Below are 23,106 nucleotides of genomic sequence, written 5' to 3'. Positions count from 1 at the left end.
GGATGCAGAGTCGTGGGAAAGGAAAGCAAGAAGACTGCCTCTTCTATCGATCTGCTAATCCTCTTCTCTCGCCATGGGAAAATACATCATCTCAATCTGCTGGTGAAGGACAAGAAATACTGGGATGCGAGAGAGAGAGAGATGGAGAGAGGGGGAGAAGGAGCGATGGTGAGGCTGAAGGAGAAGAGCAACAATATCATCTAGCGGTTTGGAGAAAGTACTGCAACACGCTTATGTTCCTGCGTTTATGGCAGCTGGATCTATCTATCTATCTATCTATCTATCTATCTATCTATCTATCTATCTATCTATCTATCTATCTATCCATCTATCTATCTATCCATCTATCCATCTATCCATCCATCCATCAAACCGTCATCCATCCATCCTTGTGCTGTATGCATTACAGTATACAGGTGCACCCAATAAATTAGATTATGGTAGAAGAGTCCATTTATTTTAGTACTTATACAGGATATGTATTCATGAATCGCTTGAGAAAATTCATTTCAGAGGGCAAATTCCTGCCTAATTTCTACATGAAAAATCATTTTCATGGTTTCTTGAGTGTTTGTGATGTAATATTCTAGTTTGGAGAGATGGTGAATTTTGGATTTTTGTTTGATGTAAGCTCCAACCATCCAAATTCTACATATAGATTAAAAATGTCATGCAACGTTTCACTCTGAGCGTGTGTTGGGCATATAATGTGAGTTTTCAGTTTTTGAATTGAGCTGCCTACCTAAATTAAGCTCTTGACACTATGTAGTTCATTGAAATGGACCTAGATGTTAATTTCATCTGTGTCCTCTTACATTTTGGTCACGTTCTCTCTTTCTCTCTCTCTCTCTGTCCCTCTTTTTCTCTTTCTCGCTCTCTTTCTCTCTGTGCCCTACTTTCTCTGCGAAGGCATGTTTATGATGATGACCGTCATTTATTAGCAGCGGTTTCCACAGCGACAGGAGCGGACTCCTCATCCTCGGAACCACAAAAGGAAGACAAAGAAAAAGAAGAGCATGGAGTTATGGGCGCCCATGTTACCATGACAACAAGGTCAAACATATACAGGGCAATGTTACTTCAGATCAATATGAGAAACAGTCGATTGTTTATGGTCCCCACAAGATCATCAGAATCAGAATCAGAATCAGAATCAGAATCATCTTTATTTGCCAAGTATGTCCAAAACACACAAGGAATTTGTCTCCGGTAGTTGGAGCCGCTCTAGTACAACAAACAGTCAATTTACAGAACACTTTGGGGACATAAAGACATTGACAAAAAACATCATCATGTCACTTTGACCCCTTTATGATTTTTTACGTAATGATATTTACTTAACATACTTATATTTTAATTATACTAACCCATAATCATATATTCAGTGGTTTAAAATTCAGTAAGGTGAACCTCTGCCCCCTCATCTAAAGGCGACGTATTATTGAAAATTGACTTCTTTAATGTTTTCATACCAAATATTTGTGCCTCTAAAGTGCCTGCCTACCCATCAAGTGTCAAATTAAAGAACCAAGTAAATTTTTAGTTTTATGAATATTTCCTAGAATGTGTCTGTAAGCGTGTCGTTCTGATTTTTTTGCCAGATTGGAAATTTTTCCACCAATGACTTGGCAGCTGGACTGGACGACGTTCCACAGCGAAAGAAACACTGACTCACTACCATGTCGAAGCCAAAAGGTAAGCAAAGCTGCAGTGTTAGCGCTGATAATACAGTGGTGCCTTGCGATATGAATTTAATTCATTCTGTGACTACACTCGTAACTCAAAACATTTGTACCTCAAATCAACTTTCCTATTTGGAATGAATGTAAATGCCATTCATTCATTCCAGCCTCCCCCTCCAAAAACGTTTTTAAACCAGAAAAATATCACTGTATAATATTGTACTTTTTAAAAAGATGCAGTAATCACATATTAAATGGAATATAAAGAATTAAACAGTTTGTGCACCACAATTCATTCGTTGCGGCTCCTTCTTTTGGGCGGGAACTGATTGACATGGCCACCGGGGAACAGTATAATAGCCATGCAGACGCTAACAAATAACAATTTCACAACTAAAGTGACTCAGCTGCAGTAATATAAATAGTTTTTTCACCGAATATTAAGCATCCTTGTGAGTATTGTTATATTGTCTGTCTACCTTTGTTGCTGCATCTTTTGTGTTCAAATTCCCATTTATTTATTTTTTGTGTTGGTTTTATTTTTTTGTTTGTTTGTTTTAATAGGGTGGGTTGTATTTGGCTCGGTGTCCGTGCACCACAATCAAAATGCTGTAATTGTCTTGGGCGCTCGCTGCTTTTCCGCACTTTCAGCAGGAGACTTGGGAACTGTTTGGAAATGTGAAAGGTTAGAAAGGAAAAAAAAAACATACTATGTCTCCATTGAATGAGAGTAACAACCAGTTGGCTGTGTTTCCTTTCTCTCTCATAGAAAAGGTTTCTGTATTTATTTTTGTTATAATTGTGTTTATATTGACACACCCTGCTAATACGACCAGATTAACTTGTTTAACCTGATTAACCAGTGTCAATCAAAACTTAGTATTATTATCTTTATTAAAGCACCATTTTTGTATTTGCCCTCATTAGAGTGTGTGCCTCATGCTGTGGCTAATGATTGAGTCATGAAAATGTAAACTCTACTCACTACTGTTTCATTTAGCTAAATAATCCACTTCTCGGCGGCACGGTGGACGACTGGTTAGAGCGTCTACCTCACAGTTCTGAGGACCGGGGTTCAATCCCCGGCCCCGCCTGTGTGGAGTTTGCATGTTCTCCCCGTGCCTGCGTGGGTTTTCTCCGGGCACTCCGGTTTCCTCCCACATCCCAAAAACATGCATGCTAGGTTAATTGACAACTTCAAATTGCCCGTAGGTGTGAATGTGAGTGTGACTGGTTGTTTGTTTATGTGTGTCCTGCAATTGGCTGGCAACCAGTTCAGGGTGTACCCCGCCTCCTGTCCAATGATCGCTGGGATGGGCTCCAGCGCTCCCGCGACCCTTGTGAGGATAAGCAGCTCACAAAATGGATGAATCCACTGAATCCATACTGCATCAATATGATGCAGTATGTTGCAGTTATACACCACTAAAAACTACAACCACAATAATCAAAAATAAAATTATTGTAATGAATATAAGGAAATCATTATATCACGAATAGCATGTTGATTTTTCCATTAGTTATGTTGCCCACTTGTTCACTTGATTAGTCTTCTTTAGTACAACTCTGGTGATTCAGTCTTAATGATAAGATAATTCTTATATGTCTGCGTATGTTGCCCGCCCCTTATTGCCAGGTCTTTTCCCTGCTTTTCTGAAATCATGTAAGCTGCTGCTGCTGCTTTAAGGTCAGCTCAGCTGCTGCACTCCTCCCCTCTTTTACTCTCTCTCTCACACTCTCTCTCTCTCTCTCAGGACACAAACCAGTTTCAAGAGGAGGGAGGGTAAAAAAAAAGGCATTATTTTGCACAGAGCGAAGGCGTGGACTTCCTCAAAACACTTCCAGGAGAATTCCAGCTTGTAAGACGAGTGAGAGGTGCAGACATGGACTGGGGCACTGATTTGTGGGTGAGTTTCACACCTTCACAAACAACAACTAATTGGAACTTTTAAGCCTGCTTTAAGTCATGTCAAGCACATGAGTGTGTATACAATTTGTGTCTGTGTGTGTGTGTGTGTGTGTGTGTGCGTGCGTGTGTGTGTGTAAGGGTGTGTGAGAAGAAGATTTCACAATCTCTCACTCCTGCATACCTTCTGTTGTTTTCTCTTAAAAGTGTATCATACACTATTTCACCTGTTTGTTTTTCATGCATGACAAGAACTGGTCAGCGTCCATTCCTCTACTACCGGACGCCTCACACCTCCACATTCTTACGTTGTTGTTATGTAAAAAAAAAAAGTCATTTTAGTCTTAGTTTTGTCCTTTGGTTGTTGGTTGTTTTTGTGGGTTATTTTTTACTCCTCCCAAGAAGATACAGTGAGAAGTCCCAGACCGAATGTAACCATTGTTACATTCGCAATAGTGAAAAGTACCCCAGTTAAGCACAAAAGTCAGAAGTTACGTTTTTATATTTTTGCATAGCTTGGTTAGCTAGTTATTACATTAGTTTGTTCATACGTGCATTGGTTGGGTGGTTATTTCTAGTACTTCTAGTACTGTTTTTTTTCTTTGTTTGTTCTTTCTTTCATTTCATTAGTTTGTTTGTTGATTAATAAATTAGTTGTTATTTGCTTGGTTAGCTCTATTACATCATATACCACTCTGTTAGTTTGTTTGTTAATTTTTTTTCATTAAGTAGTTCACTCTTTCGTTACTTAGTTACATTGTAAGACATTTCATAGGGGTTTTCCAGTAACTTACTGGCAACAAAGTTGTACGTAAACTTGATCACTGTACTGACGGAGAACAGTGTCAAATTAATGTTTTTATTAATTGTGGTGCTGATGAGTAAAATGAGGTAAACAGGAGCTCTCTTTTCTTGCAGACATAGGCCAGGTAACGCTTATTTCAGCTTCACTAAGCATACAGCAGAACTGACCGGGATGTCACTTTATTGCACCCAAACCCACAGTCAGGGTTTCATGAAAAAGAAAGTGGAACATACACGTAAAGTTAAATAAGACACACATTTACGAACTATGAGTAACAGAAACACACATGATCATTCATTCATTCATTTTCCGTATGGCTTATCCTCACGAGGGTCACGAACGTGCTGGAGCTTATCCCAGCTATCTTGGGGCGAGAGGCGGTGTACACACCAAACTGGTTGCCAGCCAATCGCCGGGCACATATAAACAAACAACCATTCGCACTCACACCTATGGGCAATTCAGAGTCTTCAATAAACCTACCACGCATGTTGTTGGAATGTGGAAGGAAACTGGAGTACCCGGAGAAAAGCCACGCAGGCATGTGGAGAACATGCAAACTCCACACAGGCGAGGCCAGTAATTCTCAGTGTGACGTCAACCAAAAACCCATGATGCAGTGAAAACTGTAGTTAACTACTGTAACTGTCATTTTATTTTACTGTAAGGGATGTGGTAAAAAACTGGAGAATTTACAGCAATGTGAAAGTGTAATTAGTTAGTTAGTTAGCTCACTTGTTCGATACTTCCGTCATTAGAAAGTAAACTCAATCATTTGTTCTTTCATTAGTTCCCTCACCTGCTCGTTTCTTCGTTAATCAATGTATTTATTCTTTCGTTATTTACTTAGTTCCCTCGTTTTCTCTTTTGTTATGTTGTTATTTAGTTTGCTCGCTTCTTTGATGTATTACTCTTTTGTTTTCATGATTTAGTTAGTTTGGTCATTCGTTAGTTCGTTGTTTTCGATTACTTAGTGCGGTCATTAAATCAATTAGCGCACTTTGACCTTCATGATAACCGCCACCTTGCACAACAGACGTAAAAACTAGAAATAATCCAAGCGCTCTTGGGCTCACCGGCTGAGATTTGATCATGCGTAATGTTGGAGGGGGGTGGACTAGTCGGACTGGTTCCAGGCCTCGGTGGAGCTTCCAGGGTCGTCCGTCAGTCTGTCCGTCCGTCTGTCTCTCCGCCTGTTCGTCAGTCAGCGGCTGAGTTTAGGATGGCGTCATATTGTATGACATGAGACAGACATATGACGACTGAAGGGCGTTACCAGCAGAGCCATCTTGTTGTGGGTCAGCTGACGTCCTCATCCTCTCCATTGTGTCCCCCTTTCCTTCCTCTCCAGGACGCCGCCTAACCTTTACCCTTGACATCACTTTGGTGGAGTCTTTGTCTTAGTCAGTGTGTGGCAATTCCAACTATGTCATCATGCTTTCTGTCACACACAGAGCACATGTACACAACACACATGCACAACACAAACACACACACACACTCACACAATATGTTCACAACACACATGCCCACAAACACAACACAACGCACACAACATGTTCCCAACACAAATGCACACACACACACAGACACACACACAACACGTAACACACAGACACAAAACACACAACACATTTTCAAAACACATCCACGACAAACACAACACACACAATGCAAAACAAGCAATGTGCATGCAACACGAACACAGCACACTCAAACACAAAATACACACAACACTCACAAAGCACATGCACTACACACACACAAAACCTACACAACACACAACATGCATATGCACAACACACGTACACGACATACATGCAACTCATGTTCACAACACATACGCACAAAACACACACAACATGCATATAACACGCACACAACAAAACAGTTACACAACAGATGTACACAATACACGCACAAAACACAACACACACATTCACACAACGCATGTACACGAGACACACAACACATAAACAACACACAGAAACACAAAACACACATGCACACACAACGTAGAGAACACACACAACACACAGTCATAACACACATGCATGACACACAACGCAAACACGATATATACACAACCAGGGTTGGAAATTAACACTTGTCAGGCGCCAAATGCATGTAAATACATACATCATGTTCAACCTATATTTAATTGAATACACTACAAAGACAACATTTAATGTTCAAACTGATCAACTTTATTGTTTTTAGCAAATAGTCATTAACTTAGAATTTTATGGCTGCAACACGTTCTAAAAAAGCTGGGACAGGTGGAAAAAAAGACTGAGAGAGTTGAGGAATGCTCATCAAACACCTGTTTGGAACATCCCACAGGTGAACAGGCTAATTGGGAACAGGTGGGTGCCATGATTGGGTATAAAAGGAGCTTCCCTGAATTGCTCAGTCATTCACAAGTAAAGATGGGGTGAGGTTCACCTCTCTGTGAACAAGCGCGTGAGATAATAGTCGAACACTTTAAGGACAATGTTCCTCAACGTACAATTGCAAGGAATTTAGGGATTTCATCATCTACGGTCCATAATATCATCAAAATGTTCAGATAATCAAGAGAAATCACTGTATGGAAGCGGCATGCCTGAAAACCAACATTGAATGCCTGTGACCTTCGATCCCTCAGGCGGCACTGTATCAAAAACCGACATCAATGTGTAAAGGATATCACCACATGGGCTCAGGAACACTTCAGAAAACCAATGTCAGTAAATACAGTTTGGCGCTACATCCGTAAGTACAACTTGAAACTCTACTATGCAAAGCAAAAGCTATTTATCAACAACACCCAGAAACGCCGTCGACTTCTCTGGGCCCGAGCTCATCTAAGATGGACTGATGCAAAGTGGAAAAGTGTTCTCTGGTCTGACGAGTCCACATTTCAAATAGTTTTGGGAAATTGTGGATGTCGTGTCCTCCGGGCCAAAGAGGAAAAGAGCCATCCGGACTGTTATGGACGCAAAGTTCAGAAGCCAGCATGTGTGATGGTGTGGGGCTGTGTTAGTGCCAATGGCACGGGTAACTTACACATCTGTGAAGGCACCATTAATGCTGAAAGATACATACAGGTTTTGGAGAAACATATGCTGCCATCCAAGCAACGTCTTTTTCATGGACGCCCCTGCTTATTTCAGCAAGACAATGCCAAACCACATTCTGTACGTGTTACAACAGCGTGGTTTCGTAGTAAAAGAGTGCGGGTACTAGACTGGCCGGCCTGCAGTCCAGACCTGTCTCCCATTGAAAATGTGTGGCGCATTATGAAGCCTAAAATACAACAACAGAGAACCCGGACTGTTGAACAGCTGAAGCTTGTACATCAAGCAAGAATGGGAAAGAATTCCACCTACAAAGCTTCAACAATTAGTGTCCTCAGTTCCCAAACGTTTATTGAATGTTGTTAAAAGAAAAGGTGATGTAACACAGTGTTAAACATGACCCTGTCCCAGCTTTTTTGGAACGTGTTGCAACCATAAAATTCAAAGTGAATGATTATTTGCTAAAAACAATCAAGTTGATCAGTTTGAACATTATATAGCTTGTCTGTGTAGTGTATTCAATTAAATATAGGTTGAACATAATTTGCAAATCATGGTATTCTATTTGTATTTATGTTTAACACAACGTTCCAACTGGAATTGGAATTGGGGTTGTACAACATATACACTCCCAAGACACGCACGTGTACAACACACACATGCACACACACAATACACACAGACACACAAGCGCAAGTGTGGTACCAGTCGGACCGGGTTGTGGCGCGGCATTGGTGTCGGCGGCGTCTGCTGCCAGGAAAGACGGACGTGTTGTAGGCGATGTGACATGTCACATTTTCTTCGGCTGCTATGAAGGCTAACGTTCACGTTACGCAACTTTTTTTTTTTTTTGGCGTGTGCTGACATGCGCTTGTGCTCTAGTTCTGTCTATGTTTTTGTGTTTTTCGTTCGTCTTTGGAGACATTACACGACTTACTCACACTAGGGAAGACTTGCTAAATGACAGCAACACACTGCAACAGACACTGCAGCAATTATTTTGTGTATGTTGTGGTTCAAGTTGTGTTTTTGTGTTCATGTCATGTGTGAGCACGTGTGTACGTGTGCATGCATGCATGTGTGTGCGTGTATTGTGTGTCATGCATGCATGTTTGTGCGCGTGTTGTGTGTCCTTGTTCAGTTTAAATGTATTGGTACTCAGTTGTTGTGTGTCATGTGTGTGCTGAGGTTCAAAAATGTGTTCATACGGTATGTTTATGTGTCCACATTCTTATTGTGTGTTGCATGTTCGTGTATCATGTATCAGTGTTTATATTGTGTGTTGTGGAAGTGGTCATGTTCAGGTTGTGTGTTTTGGTCTTCAGTTGGTGTGGGTTTGTTTTAGTTCTGGTTGTGTTTTTTATTGTGTGTGTGTGTGTGCGTTTGTGTGTGTTTGTGTGTGTGTCTGTGTGTGTGTTTTGGTCTTCAGTTGTTGTGTATGTTCAGGTACACTTTTGTTTTTGAGTGCATATTAATTTCGCTTTGACTGTAAAAGATGTTGATGACATCATAGGGCGGTGTACACTGGCCTTTTACAGAAGGTCGCATGACTTCATGGTGGGCCGGACTCCTTCCTACAACACATTGCAGCCATCAACGTCACAACATTATCATCCCACTGAAAAATCAGCAAATCATCATCATCTTTATCAGTACTGCCACACACTTTCTGACACTGGTAGAGTTACATAACTACATCGTCATCATCCTCATCATCAGTACTGACACTTTTAGAATTCCGTCGTGGGCGGCGTGGCTCAGGTGGTATCGTGGTTGCGGGATCGATCCTGAGCGCGTGTGACCATGTCGAAGTGTCCTTGAGCAAGATGCTGAACCCCCAGTTGCTCTTGCTGCTGCGTCATCAGTCGTTGAATGAGCAGACAGTGTTAAAGCGCTTTGAGTACCTTGATGGTACAAAAGCGCTATAAAAGTGAAAGACCATTTGTCATTTACGTCATTATGTCATCACCGTCATCGTTGTCACGATCACTACTGACACTAGTAAAGTTGAATCAATACCAGTGTTGGGGAGTAACTCATTGAAATGGACACTTTTATACTAAGTCCATGTTAGAGAGTCACTCTATGGAGGTCTGAGCAGCCAAAATATGGGACCTTTAACTGTTCAACCTTTTCATGGTTTTTAAAATTGTTTTTATGGTCTTGGCGTTGCCTCAGCCACGACTTGTTTTGGTCTTGGTCTTGTCTTGGTCTCAGTGAGTTCTGGCCTCTGGTAAGTCTTGGTCTCGGATATTGTGGTCTTGAAAACAACACTACAACATGATGGCTGATGTGCAGTGCGTCTGTGTCATGTGACGTCAGGACCAGGGCGACGTGATCGACAAGCACACTCAGGCGGGCCTGGACCTAGTAGAGCGCTACATCAAGTTCGTCAAGGAGCGCACCGAGCTCGAGCAGAACTACGCCAAGCAGCTCAGGTGTGGGCCGCTCGCCTTGTGTGTGTGTGTGTGTGTGTGTGTGTCATTGTGCGATTGTATAACGCTGACTGCGTGTGTTGCAGGAGTCTGTCAAAGAAGTACGCAAAGAAAGGAAGCAAAGATGATCAAGACTGCAGGTCACAACACAACTACAGCAATAACTACTACATGGTCATTGTGTGTTTGCGTCTCTTCAAGATTTTGTTTTTCGTGTCTCTTTCGGTCGTGTCTATGTGTCTTCATGTTAAGGTTGTATGCACATAGTCATGTTGAGGTTGCGTGTTTGTATCTTTGTGTTTAAGTTGTGTCTCCACTTTCAGGTTGTGAGATGATTGTGTGTGTTTGACTGTGTGTGTGTGTATGTGTGTGTGTGTGTGTTTGTGATACCATGTATGTTCAGGTAATGTGTTTGTGTAACAGGGTATGTTTTTGTTGTGTTCAAGTTGTTAGTGGTGTGTTTGCATATTTGTGTTCAGGTTGTGTGTTTGTGTCTCAATGTTCAGGTTGTGTGTTTCATGTCTTATTTAGGTTGTGTGTTTGTGTATTTGTGTTCAGGTTGTGTCTTTGCGTCGTCGTGCTCAGGATGTGTGTTTGCATCTTTGTGTATTTGTGTTAAGGTTGTGTGTGTATAGGTGTGTGTGTGTGTGTGTGTGTGTGAGAGAGAGTCCATGTTAAGGTTGTGGATTTGTGTAATTAGGTTGTGTGTGTTTTGTTGTATTCAAGTTTGTTAGTGTATTTTTGTGTCTTCAGAGTGTGTGTGTTCGGGCTGTGTCTTTGCCTATTTGTGTTAAGGTTGTGTGTGTGCGTTGGGGTTACGTCTTTTGTATTTGTTTTAAGGTTGTGTTCGGTTTGTGTGTTTTTATGATGACGTGTGTTTTTGTTGTGTTCAAGCTGTTTGTTGTGTCTTCAGGTTCATTGCATGTTTGTGGCTTCAAGTTGTGTGTTTGTGTGTTTTTTGTTGTCTCAGGGTCGTTGTTGTGTGTTTGTGTAATTGCATTGTGTGTCTGCTTTGGTTTATGTTCAATTTGTTTGTTGTGTACTTTGGGTTCTCTGTCATGTTTTTGTGTCTTCCATTTGTGTGCATGCGTTTTCATGTACAGGTTGTGTTTTTTTGTGTTCAGGGTTCATCTTTGTGTGTGTTTTCAAGTTGTTTCTTGTATGTATGTATTTTTGGTTTATTGTGTTCAAGTTGTGTTCAGAGTGTATTCTGTCTGTGAATTCAAGTTTTTTGTGTTTGTGTCTTCAGGTTGAAGTTGTGTGTGTGTTTGTTTTGTTTGTTTAGGTACAAGTTGTGTTTTGTGTTTTTGTTTCTTAAAGTTGTGTGTTTGTGGTTTGTTATTCAGGCTGTGAATTTGTGTCTTCGTGTTCAGGTTGTGTGATTTTGTCTTCATGTTGATGCTGCGTGTTCATATTTCTCATCATATGTGTGTGTTCAGGTGGTTTATTTGTATTATATGTTTGTATGTTCGTATTGTGTGTTCAAAGTATGTTTTGTTTTGTGTGTGGTGTGTGTGTGTTGCGATCAGGTTCAGCAACCACGCCGCCTTGCAGGAGATCTTGAACGAGTTAAATGACTACGCGGGCCAGCGGGAGTTGATTGCCGAGAGCATGATGACCAACATCTGCGTGGACCTCATCAAGTTCCTGCAGGACCTCAAACAGGACCGCAAAGCAGTGAGTTAAACGCACACAACAGTTGGCGTAGCGACAATTGTCACTGAACGCATCGTGTTGCCTTCACAGCACCTTTCTGATGCCAAGCGAGCCCAACAGAACCTGGAGAGCAGCTTCAAACAGCTGGAAAGTGTAAGTCACATGACGCTGTGTGTTCACATTTGTGTTATTTTGTTCAGTGTGTGTTTTTTTGTTGTTGTTCAGGTTGAGTGTTATTGTGTTCAGTATGTGTTTTTGTTGTCAGGTTGTGTGTTTGTGTCTTTAGGTTGTGTGTTAATGTGTTTAGAGTGTGTTTGTTCAGTGTGTGTGTGTGTGTGTGTGTGTGTGTGTGTGTATGTGTGCATTCAAGTTGGTGTTTGTGTCTTCAGGTTGTATTGTATTGCGTTAAGTGTGTGTGTGTGTGTGTGTGTGTGTGTCTGTGTCTGTAGACAAAGAGGCGCTTCGCCAAGGAGTGGACGGAGGCTGAAAAAGCAACACAACAGGCCGAGAAAACGGAGAACGACACTAACGCCACAAAGATCGACGTAGATAAAGTAAACACACACACACACACACTTCAATACTGAGAGACAAGCATTCACACTGATGATATTGTGTGTACTAGAAAGTATTGGGTCACTGCTGAGAGACATAGCCATAATATTGTGGTTATAAAAAGGTGTGAATGATGAAACATGGGCATTCAAATTAATAATATTGTGTTCCCAAAAGAATTGTGTGTGAATGTTGAGGGACATACGTGCACTGTGTAATATACAAGAGCATAATACTGCATGTAAACAAATGTGGGAATGCTGAGAGACTCTCATTTACAGTTATAATATTGTGCTAAAATGTGGTGCGTGCTGAGAGACAAACATTCACTGTATAACTTATGATAATATATACAACATTTATTGCGGGAATGCTGAGATAGAATCATTCACAGTCACACTATTGTGGCGGAGATAGGTGGATGCTGTGAGAGGAGCTTTCACAGCAATACGATAATATCCATCCATCCATTTTCTGAGCCGCTTCTCCTCACGAGGGTCGCGGGCGTGCTGGAGCCTATCCCAGCTGTCATCGGGCAGGAGGCGGGGTACACCCTGAACTGGTTGCCAGCCAATCGCAGGGCACATAGAAACAAACAACCATTCGCACTCACAGTCATGCCTACGGGCAATTTAGAGTCTCCAATTAATGCATGTTTTTGGGATGTGGGAGGAAACCGGAGTGCCCGGAGAAAACCCACGCAGGCACGGGGAGAACATGCAAACTCCACACAGGCAGGGCCGGGGATTGAACCCAGGTCCTCAGAACTGTGAGGCTGACACGCTAACCAGTCGGCCACCATGCCGCCATACTATAATATGTCAACAAATATTGGGGGAGATGCTGAGCATTCAGAGTCATGTTATTGTGGTAAAAAAAAAAAAATTTGGTGAAACCTGAAATACGAGCACTCCCATTTTTAATATTATGGTGAAAAAAATGAGTGGATGCGGCAAGTTATTGTTGGGATGCTTTGAGACCATCAGTCATGATCACAATATTGAGGTAAAAACGTGGCAAATGCTAAAAGACAAGCATCCACAGCATATTATAAAAAAATGGACTTGAATGCTGAGAGACAGGCCTTCACTGTCATAATGTTGTTATTACGTTATTAAAACATTTGTGTGGATGCTTTTATTTTGATCTTGTCTTATTTTATCTTATTTTCTTTTGCCTATTTATATTTCACAAATCTTGAGACTTATTGGGCTAATCCGGGAGCTTGGTATCAAATTTCCTTTCATTTAGCATGTGTAAATGTGCGTTGGTATGACAATTACAGATCCAGTAAATATGTACTCCTTTACCTTTCCCATCATAATGTTACGGTTAAAATGGATGGTGAAATACAATCATTCCCAATAATCCAATGTTAAGCCTAAAATTATATTGTGGGAACGCTGAGCATTGAGGACTCAGTCACAATATTACAATTATAAAATGTGGGAATTCAAAGAGACAAGCATTCATAGTAATACTATCAATAATGTTATTTGGGGAAAGCCTCGATACCATCATTCACAGTCATAATACTGGGGTAAAAATGTACATGAATGCTTAGAGACAAACATTCACAGCATATGACAAAAAAATGTACAACGTAGCTTGTAAATCCTGAGTGACAGGCTTTCACAATTATATTAGGTTTACAGTACGGTAATACTAAAATATGTTGAAAATGATATTGTGCGAATGTTGAGAGACAACAACTTATAGTAATACTATTTCCCGTAAAAAAAAAGTACATTGGCTGCTCCGAGACGAGCACTCACTGTCGTTGATTGGTTCAAAAATGTGTGAATGCTGCGAGACCATCAATCACAGTCCTAATAGCGAGGTTAAAAAAAATTGGTGGATGCTGAAAGACAAGCATTCACCGTCGCATTATTTCTCAAAAATGTTATTGTGGGAATGCTGAGAGACAAGGCTACTGCTCGCATCCGCTCGAGCTTTAAATGCTACGTTGCGTTATCCATGTCTTATTTTCTCGCTGACAGCGTTTCTCAGCATCATTCTCCTGCTGACTTTGTTGTCAATTGTCTTCTTCCTGCACCGAAGGCCAAGCAGCACGCGCACACCCGCACGCACACGGCGGAGGAATGCCGCAACGACTACGCCGCGCAACTACAGAAGTACAACAAGGAGCAGAACTACTACTACTACACCGAGATACCACAAATATTCAACGTGAGAACATCATAATAATAACAGTAGTCAGTGTAAAGCTTGTATAGCAGCGTAAATTTACCGTCCCCTCAAAATAACTCGACTCACAGCCATTGATGTCCAAACCGCTGGTAACAAAAGTGAGTACACCCCGAAGTCAAAATGTTCAAATGGGGCCCAATTAGCCATTTTTCCTGCCCGGTGTCATGTGACCCGTTAGTGTTACAAGGTCTCAGGTGTGAGTGGGGAACAGGTGGTGTTAAATTGAGTGTTATTGCTCTCACACTCTCTCATATTGGTCACTGGAAGTTCAATATGACACATCATGGCAAAGAACTCCGGAAATTGGAAGTCTCGAAGATGTCGCGACGTCTCTGCAGCAAGTCTCGAAGATGTCGCAGAGACCTTGCGGAGACGTCTCCTCATTCGAGACTTGGAAAAAGTCTCCAAATGGACACCGAAAAAAAACAAACGTTTGAATTTATCGTGACTCCCAGGCGACACGGCTAGTCTCCGGGAGACGTGACGGGGATGCCTCCGCAATCAGCCAAGACTCGAGTCACCATCAGGTCGCCAACTAGTCTCCAGGTAGGAGGTAGGCCCTGAAGCTCACAAGCTGGCAAAAATGTTGCTTGCCTTGTCGTCCCAGAAGGAAGCCTCCTCTGAAGATAACACTGGGGAACGCAATTTTTGTTGAGTTAGGTCTGACAGCTGTTTTTATCTCATTTTTGGGTGCGGAATCCAAAACTGATCTCAGTCTTTCTCTATCACGTCAAGTTTTTGAACTGTAGATCCCCATTTTCTTAAAGAATAAGAAACGTACTGTACTTAACAGATATGTGCTTGTTTTATAAAACGTTTCAAACATTGACATCCAATGAAATGTGAAATAAACAGGCATGACTGCAATGTTTATTTAACACTATTATGTTTTACAAAGGACGTGGCACAAATCCTCTTAATTCCTACTATGCTAGCTTTCTGTTTCCAGATATTGATAGGACTGACCTATTGCGAGCTGCACACGCCTATCATCTCACTGTCTCAATTGGGATTGCACAAACAAGTTGCCACGTAGCTGTAGATGAGTCCAATCGTAATCAGCTCGCAAGTCTTACTGCAGCTAATGAGTGGAATTTTCCTTATCTCCAAGGTGAGATGTGGAGCAAAAACTTGACGTGCTAGAAAAAAAATCAATGCAATTTTGGAATCAGCCTGTCCATTTTAGTTTTAATCAACAATAAAAATCTAACTTGACAGAAAAAAAATTCTAATTGTTCCCCAGTGTAATTAACGAGGAAGCCCGCAAGCAGTTTGCTGAAGACAAACATGCTAAAGACATGGATTACTAGAAACATGTCCCGTGGTCTGCTGAGACCCGCATGCAGTGCATTGTGGGTATGCACCAGTTGACATTGTGTGTAAATCTGTGCGTAGAAGCTACAGGATCTCGACGAGCGTCGGATTCGTCGTCTGGCGGATGGATATTGCCAGTTCTCCGACTTGGAGAAGAAGGTGCAGCCCATCATCTCCAAATGTTTGGACGGAATCTCGGCAGCCGGAGCAAAAGTCGACGCAAAGCAGGCCAGTCACACACTGACACACCACAAATACTACACACTGAACACACAAAAATCACTGGTTGTGTGAAAATGTGCTCAGTGTGTTACAGTCTTCATGTTCAGGTTGCATGTTCACATTCTGTGTTGTGTTCAGAGTGTGTGTCAATGTGGTTTTATATTCAAGCTGTGTGTGTGTGTTTACATTCAGGTTGTGTGTTAATGTGTTGAGTGTGTTTTTGTGTTTAGGTTGAGTGTTTGTGTCTTCAGGTTGTGAGTTAATGTGTTCATGTTGTGTGTTTGTGTTTTTATGTTCAATTTTGTTTATGCCCAGATTGCGTGTAAATACGTTCAACGAGTGTTTGTGTCTCTATGTTCAGGTTGTGTGTTAACGTGTTAATGTTGTGTGTCAAAAACGCACAATGAATTTGTCTCCGGTAGCTGGAGCCGCTCTCGTACAACAGCAGACAGCCATTTTGCCAAAAATATTTTTGAGACATAAAAACATAAAAATACACTACAAAGAGTCACTGAGCAATGAAAGATTACCGATAATGTGGTAATGCTAATAAAATTTTTCTTTTTTCTTTTTTTTCTTTCCTTTTTGACAATTGTGCAAATTATGCAGTTTCCTCTAGCAATTTAGAGCAGTTTGAAATGACTAATAGAGCGACAATCTGTAACAGTGGCAATTGTGCAAATGGTGCAGATAGTTCCCGAGCACATGATTGGTCACTTTTGGTCAATAACAGAGATGCATTACTGTCTTCGTGTTTGGGTTGTGTGTCAATATCTTCATGTTGTGTAGATTTGTTTGGTGTTCTTTATGTGATTGTGTGATTGTTTTGAGGTTGCATCGTCAAATGTTTGGTTAATGTATCCAGTGTGTGTTTTTGTCTTCAGGTTCAGGTTGCGTGTTCATATTGTGTGTTGTGTTCAAGTTGTGTGTGTGTGTATGTGTGCGTGAATGTGTGTTTGTCTTTATGTTAAGGTTGTTTGTTTGTGTTCCGATTGTGTGTTAATGTGTTCAGTGTGCTTGTGTCTTCAAGTATTGTCCTACTGTGCTCACGTTCTATGTCACTGTGTTCATGTTGTGTTTTTGTTTCTTCATGTTCAGGTTATGCGTTAATGAGTTCAAGGTGTGTGTGTATGTGTGCGCGCTCATTTTATTTGTCTTGGTCCCATCAGGACTCGGTCGTGTTCGTGGAGCAGCACAAGTCGGGCTTCGAGCGTCCTTCCGACGTCGACTTCGAGGACTACACGCAGGGAATCAAAGCGGCCAGCTCCGACTCCAGCCTCAACCTTCCCAAATTTCGATCCAAGCTTTGGCCAATCAGCAGGAAGCACAAGGTGATTACGCACACGCGTACCTGGATTGGTCGCTTTAAATGTCAGTCATTACGCGCAGCACCAGAGATTGGTCCATCACGTCACTTACTCGTCGCTGTTCGGCCTACATGTCATTCATTAAGTGTAACATGTGCGATTGGTCAGATACATCATTAGTCATTGGTCACCAGTGTTCAGGTTATATGTGAATCATTCTTTTTTTCTTTTGCATTTGTGCCCTTGTAAGTCCAATTATGGTCATGGTATTTAAAGATAGTTTTCTTCCATTGTTGACCCTAACCCTCTTCTATGGTCGCCACGACAACAGCTTTAAAATCCACACACGCACACACACACACACACACACACGCACACAAGAAAGAAAGAATGCTGAAAAGCGAGTACCCTTGTAAAACGAAGTGCACATTCCTGTGGTTTCCCCGTGGGGCCTGTCTAATTCCTGCACTGACTTGTTTCCTCTCCACACAACAGCACACAAACAGCACTTGGAACACACGCAGCATTATAGGGAATTTGACGTTTTCCACGTTTTTGACGTGTGTGTGTGTCACACTGAAATGAACGATGCTCTCTTTCCGTCCAGACGTCGCATGCTGAGAAACACGTGGTAACATGTTATCATTTGATCTAACGGTGCGGGGAGGTGCTGTTTTGTTTGTTCATTTCTTGACAATAATAATGAATAAATAATTTATTCTGTGATGTCATACCCAATGGCCGCTTCATTTGGTACAGTATTGCAAAAATATAGTGAAAGAAAATCTGCCAAAAAGTTGTTCCTAATATTTTGGTGATCTCATCCAGCCAAAATATTAGGAACATCTGTCGGTAAGCTGTAGCGCAATTAAGTTCAACTAAGTACAAAACAATAGATAAAAAGGTTAGTCATATTAATACCTGATTTGAGCTCTATTTTCTTTGTGCAGGTGTACCTAATCAAGCAGCCAGGAAATGTATGTCAATTGGGTAAAAAATATTAGTTTTAGTCTTATTTATTAAATGTTTGCTTTTTTAGCCTGAAAATATAAATAAAATTTGGAAAACTAAATTAAATAACAATTTCATTTTAAAATAGATTTTTAGCAATATTTTTAAGTTGTATTTCATAAACAAATTTACATATTTTTTTTTTTGTATTTTGTGTTAATGCAATTCTTGATTTTATTTCTTTGTTTAATTTTTTATTTTCAATTTTAGTTTTTAATTTCATTTTTAATTTAATGTCGACTTTTATTTTAAATATTATAATAAAGCATTTTTTTAATTTAATCCTCATTTCTTTAAGTGTTCGTTTCATTTTGCAATTCGAGTTTTTATAAAACTGCATTATGTAATTTGAAATTGAGTGTGTGATAGTTTAACATATTACACCCTATGTTAATCCCTTAATTTTTCATTTAATTCTATTCAATTCATAATGTCATGATATCATATATGAAATGCAATTCATAATAGTAATACAAAAATGTCATGAAGGCAACTTTTCCCAAGAGAATTAAGGTAAAACAAAACAAAATATCATTTGAAAGAATCAGAACTAACTATGACCAAATCACAAGCAAATTTGAAAAAAAAAAATTATAAGATTTGTGACATCACAGAAGAAAAAAGAATGATTGTGGCTTTTGTTTGGAATCCCGGTGGTCAGCATCATTGTTGTTTGCTTGACGTGTATAGTAAATGTGTGCGTGTGTATAGCCGCCTCCCGCCGAGGACTTCTCTCACCTTCCTCCCGAGCAGAGGAAGAAGAAGCTGCAGGCCAAGATCGACGACGTGTTCAAAAAGCTTCACATGGAGCAGGAGACCAGGTGAAGAGTGCTGACCCTCCCTCGCTCAGTGCTCACAATGTTAGGTACATCGGCTCACCTCGGTGAATGGCGCCAGAGTGAGTGGCTGTTCCTAATAAAGTGGACGGTTAGTGTGCGTTCATTTAAGGGAGGGTGTACAGTATGTCAAAAATGGGGGGGGAAATAACATACATTTTCTATGTGCACCGCTTTGTAATCATTAGGGTCGCTGCAAACATTGAAAAACTTAAACTTGAAATTAATAATTTTTTTTACAAATTATTTTTAATTACAGATATTTAAAATGTACACATTTTAAATTAAAACAAGATGAAGATGAATAAACATAAAATAACACATAACAAAATATTCCATTGAAAAATAAAACTAATTATTTAAAAAACTACTCATTGCATTTGAATGCCATTTTGTTGGTAAAACACACTACTTAAATTAATTTATAAAACGTAATCAAATTAAAAATATATTAAAAAATACCTACTTTAAATTAATGATCTAATTAAATAATACAATTAATGTAGGATTACATTAAACATTTAATAAAAAATATAATTCATAATTTACTGTAATTATAAATATTAAAAATGCAGTGGAAATTCAAAGAAAAATCTTCAATAAAAATAAATGACATTTATTTACAATGAAAATACATATTTAAAATTACGTTGTATTTTGTATATAAAATACAACTTAAACACTATTAGTTTAACTAATTTAAGTCATTAAATATTTTTAATTAAAAAGTACTTCAAACCTTAAATGAAAATAAATCTATTCATTTAAATATATAAAAGTATACTGAAAAATTAACTAAAATTGAAGTAAAAATCAAATGTAATTATAATGGTGTTCCAATACAGGTGTACAGTAAAACATCCCAAAATATAAAAAGTAAAACTGTATTTGTGTGTCAGTGAGGCTCTGGAAAAGATGAAGGGCGTGTACGAGCAGAACCCCAACTTGGGAGACCCGTCCACTTTGGAACCCAAGATCGCTGAGACGGTGCAGAACATGGGATACCTGCGTGGAGAGATCGCCAAATACGAAGTACAACAATAGAACTGCAAAATCAGCTTTTTACGAAGCTCCTCTTCAGGCTTTTTCTGTGCTTTTGTAGACGTGGTTGTCCGAGGCGGTGGGAGGAGACGAATGTGCCAACGCCATCAACAACAACAACCACCACCACACGCCAAACACGTGAGGACAAACGGACACTGGCACTTGTTTTCTGAGGGACAACTAAATAAACTGATGACATATGCTCTTATATGTGTCCGCAGTGTTGTGACGTCTGAGAAGCACCAGAACATTTACACTGAGTTTGACGACGAGTTTGACGAGTTTAGCCAGTGCACGGCTTTGTACAGCTTTGAAGGTTTGCCATTGTTTTTTTTTTTCCCACACTGAGCTTTGTCAATTATTCTAACACTATCAAACAATTAGGTATGTCCACTTGTTTGTTACTAGGCAGATTTCAAAACTGCATAAAGCTGCATTTCTTTGTTAAAATGTTGTAATTAAACAATAGTAGTTTTCTTTTTTTCAAGAGTGAAGTATTCTAGAAAAAAAAGTAATAGAGAATTAATTTGTATTTTGTGATCAAGGTCATGAGAATAATTTTGTTTAAGAATAAAATGGGCTTTTTTTGGAAAAAATATAGTCATGTTTTTAAAAATAAAATAATATTTTTTTTGATAGTCATTACAATAATTAAGTCATTATGCCTATTTTTTAATATAAAAACCTTTACTCTGAGAATAGTATTTTCCAGAATAAACCTTTTTTCGGGGGGACTAGAGAAATTTGTTTTATTTTTCAAGAATAAAGCTGCATTTTCCATGGTCAACACAATGTTATTATACTATTTTTTTTTCTTGAAAAAAAAATTATAGACTACATTTTGTAACAGTCCTATAACAATAAAGTCATATAGTTTTAGATAAAAAGTTTTGTGATAATAGTTTTTTCATATTGTTTCCATTACGTTTTTTTTTTTCAAGAATAAAGTCTAAATTTATCAGGATTAAAAAGTTATATTATGAGAATATAGTCATGTATATTGAAGATAGAAAATATTAGAGAGATTTTTTTTTTTCCAAGAAGTCTTTTTTAGAAAAACATAATGGACAGTAAAGCTGTATCTGTTAATAATGAAGTCGCATTTTTCATGTTTATAAAGAAGCTTTTAGATGAAAATTTTCGATGTAATATTAGAATGAAGCTGTATTTTTTTCCAGATTGTCATTTTTTCCTGAAAAGCATAATGGAGAAAAAAAGCCTTATTCTTTTGTGATCAAAAATCATGATATTCTTAATAGTCTTTTCAAGAACAAAGTAACATTTAATTGGGAAAACCCCCTCGTAATTTTAAGAGAGTAACATCAAATTCTTTTCAGAAAAAAAGAACAAAAAAACCTAAGTTTATGTTGACACTTGATGATGTAAATGACACAAAAGGCGCCGTCTGGTGGGGCACTGTTTCCTCTGCTCCTAGTGCAGTCTCCAAGATTTGAAGCATTGAAGGATTTGCTTTTTGCACGCAGGGAATAGCGAGGGCACCATCTCGGTGACGGACGGCGAGCTCCTGACCGTCATGGAGGAAGACAAAGGGGACGGCTGGATGAGGGTCCTGCGGGCCAACGGGGAGGAGGGCTTCATCCCGTCCTCCTACGTCAAACTCTCCTCCTAACGTCTGTCCTCGTACAGTTGAAACTTCTCCATGAAAAAAATGGACAACTTCTTTCACAGTGCATTTCGTGACAACAACAAACAAACAAAAAAACACTTTATTTAGCAACCTGCTGAAGTTGTGCCCCGCTTTCCTGATTGGATTGGATTTTTGGCATTTTTAAAAACATAAATAACTGGACGAAACCACTACTCCAGAAAATAACATATCGTCTTTCCACGGAAGTTACCAAGATGAACGATGGCCGCACTGAAAAAAAAAGATACAACCACAATAAAGTCATGTTTTTTGAAGGGAAAAAAAAGTTGTAATGTAAAATAAAGTTGGATTTTGTTTTTCCAAGGAAAAGAAAACCTTAATATTATGAATAAAGTTGGATTTTTTTTTTTTACGGAAAAAATCCACTTGAGGGGGGAAAAAAAAACATTTTAACCTATAGTCTTTATATGTATTATGAAAATATTCTCTTTTTTTCGTCACAATCTTATGGGGATAGTCATATTTTTTTAACAATCTTTTTAAAAAATTACAAAAATGTAAAAACAGCATGTTCAATTTTCTTAACCCAAACAAATTACCAGTAAAAACGTAATATTACGACAATGAAGCTTTCTTAAACTTATAATTAATTCATATTACAAAAATAAAGACATCTTTTGGGGGAAAAAAAGTAGTAATGTTATTAGAAAACGTTTGTTAAAAAACAGATAAAACTAGTAAGTTTTCACTTCATGGATCAGATTGTTGTATTTTTTCTAAATAAAAAGGTATTTATTCTTTAAAATAAAAAGTAATGTTACATAAATAGTCTTTTTTTTCATGATTGATGTTATTACAGAACTAGTAATAATTTCTTGCTTAAAATTTAATAATAATAGGTCATATTTGTTCGAGAAAATGTAATGAGTATAAAGTATTTTCAAGAAAAAAAGTCAGTCTCACAACAATTTTTTTCTAGACAAGTCATTTTTTTCGAGAAAAAAAAACAAGAATAGCATTATATTTTCAAACCTAAAAAACAATATTAGGAAATATTAAGAAGTCATATTTTTAGATAAAAAATCTTAATACAGTAATCCTGTCTTTTGCATTTCTTCTTGTTGTTTTTTGCAAAAACTGCTGTGAAAAGTGAAAATCTGCTGCGTTGTTTTTTTTTTTTTTTAGTGCGGCCCTAACGGCCCTTCCTACGTCACGCCCACTTGACACTGTCAACGTTTGTCTATCAAAGGCACAGTGATGTCATTTATTTTACTATTATTATTATTTGATGAGCCTATTCAAGGTCACACAGTCTGCGCTGCATTTCGGGCCTAACTGACACTAGGATGCTGTGCGAAAATGGCTCAATTGTAAACAGAAATATAATAAACATTAAATATGAACTAAGTATAACGTGAGTTGCTGATCTTATTGATGTGAGTCGAGTTGCGGTG

The 23,106-nt window shown here is 39.1% G+C and overlaps 1 protein-coding gene across 2 annotated transcripts; it reads left to right on the top strand.

Annotated features, from left to right (window-relative positions):
• Positions 1–956: 956 nt before the first annotated feature.
• Positions 957–23,059, top strand: trip10b (thyroid hormone receptor interactor 10b). 2 transcript variants are annotated; one of them, XM_061680726.1, is made up of 17 exons: positions 957–1,053; positions 1,602–1,695; positions 3,437–3,589; positions 9,775–9,890; positions 9,974–10,027; positions 11,417–11,564; positions 11,634–11,696; positions 11,993–12,097; positions 14,160–14,288; positions 15,705–15,851; positions 17,015–17,176; positions 17,760–17,783; positions 18,875–18,984; positions 19,899–20,031; positions 20,102–20,181; positions 20,265–20,359; positions 21,528–23,059. In XM_061680726.1, exons 3-17 carry the CDS (start codon positions 3,566–3,568, stop codon positions 21,671–21,673), a joined length of 1,536 nt encoding a protein of 511 aa, XP_061536710.1. In that variant the 5' UTR covers positions 957–1,053; positions 1,602–1,695; positions 3,437–3,565; the 3' UTR covers positions 21,674–23,059. The 2 variants fall into 2 exon arrangements, with proteins under 2 accessions (XP_061536710.1, XP_061536711.1); XM_061680727.1 differs by lacking the exon at positions 17,760–17,783 and having other exon boundaries at positions 958–1,053.
• Positions 23,060–23,106: the final 47 nt, after the last annotated feature.

Source organism: Phycodurus eques, chromosome 6, assembly GCF_024500275.1.
Source record: "Phycodurus eques isolate BA_2022a chromosome 6, UOR_Pequ_1.1, whole genome shotgun sequence".
NCBI lineage: Eukaryota > Metazoa > Chordata > Actinopteri > Syngnathiformes > Syngnathidae > Phycodurus > Phycodurus eques.
Note: the sequence above shows the minus strand (reverse complement) of the source record. Positions and strands in the feature narration are given on the sequence as shown.

What these genes read in the sequence shown, in the direction of transcription:
- trip10b (XM_061680726.1), top strand. Translation starts at nt 3,566, where the DNA reads ATGGACTGGGGCACTGATTTGTGG. An exon ending in TCAAACAGGACCGCAAAGCA is followed by an intron (nt 11,565 to 11,633) that starts GTGAGTTAAACG and finishes TTGCCTTCACAG; the next exon opens with CACCTTTCTGATGCCAAGCG. An exon ending in CAAAAGTCGACGCAAAGCAG is followed by an intron (nt 15,852 to 17,014) that starts GCCAGTCACACA and finishes TGGTCCCATCAG; the next exon opens with GACTCGGTCGTGTTCGTGGA.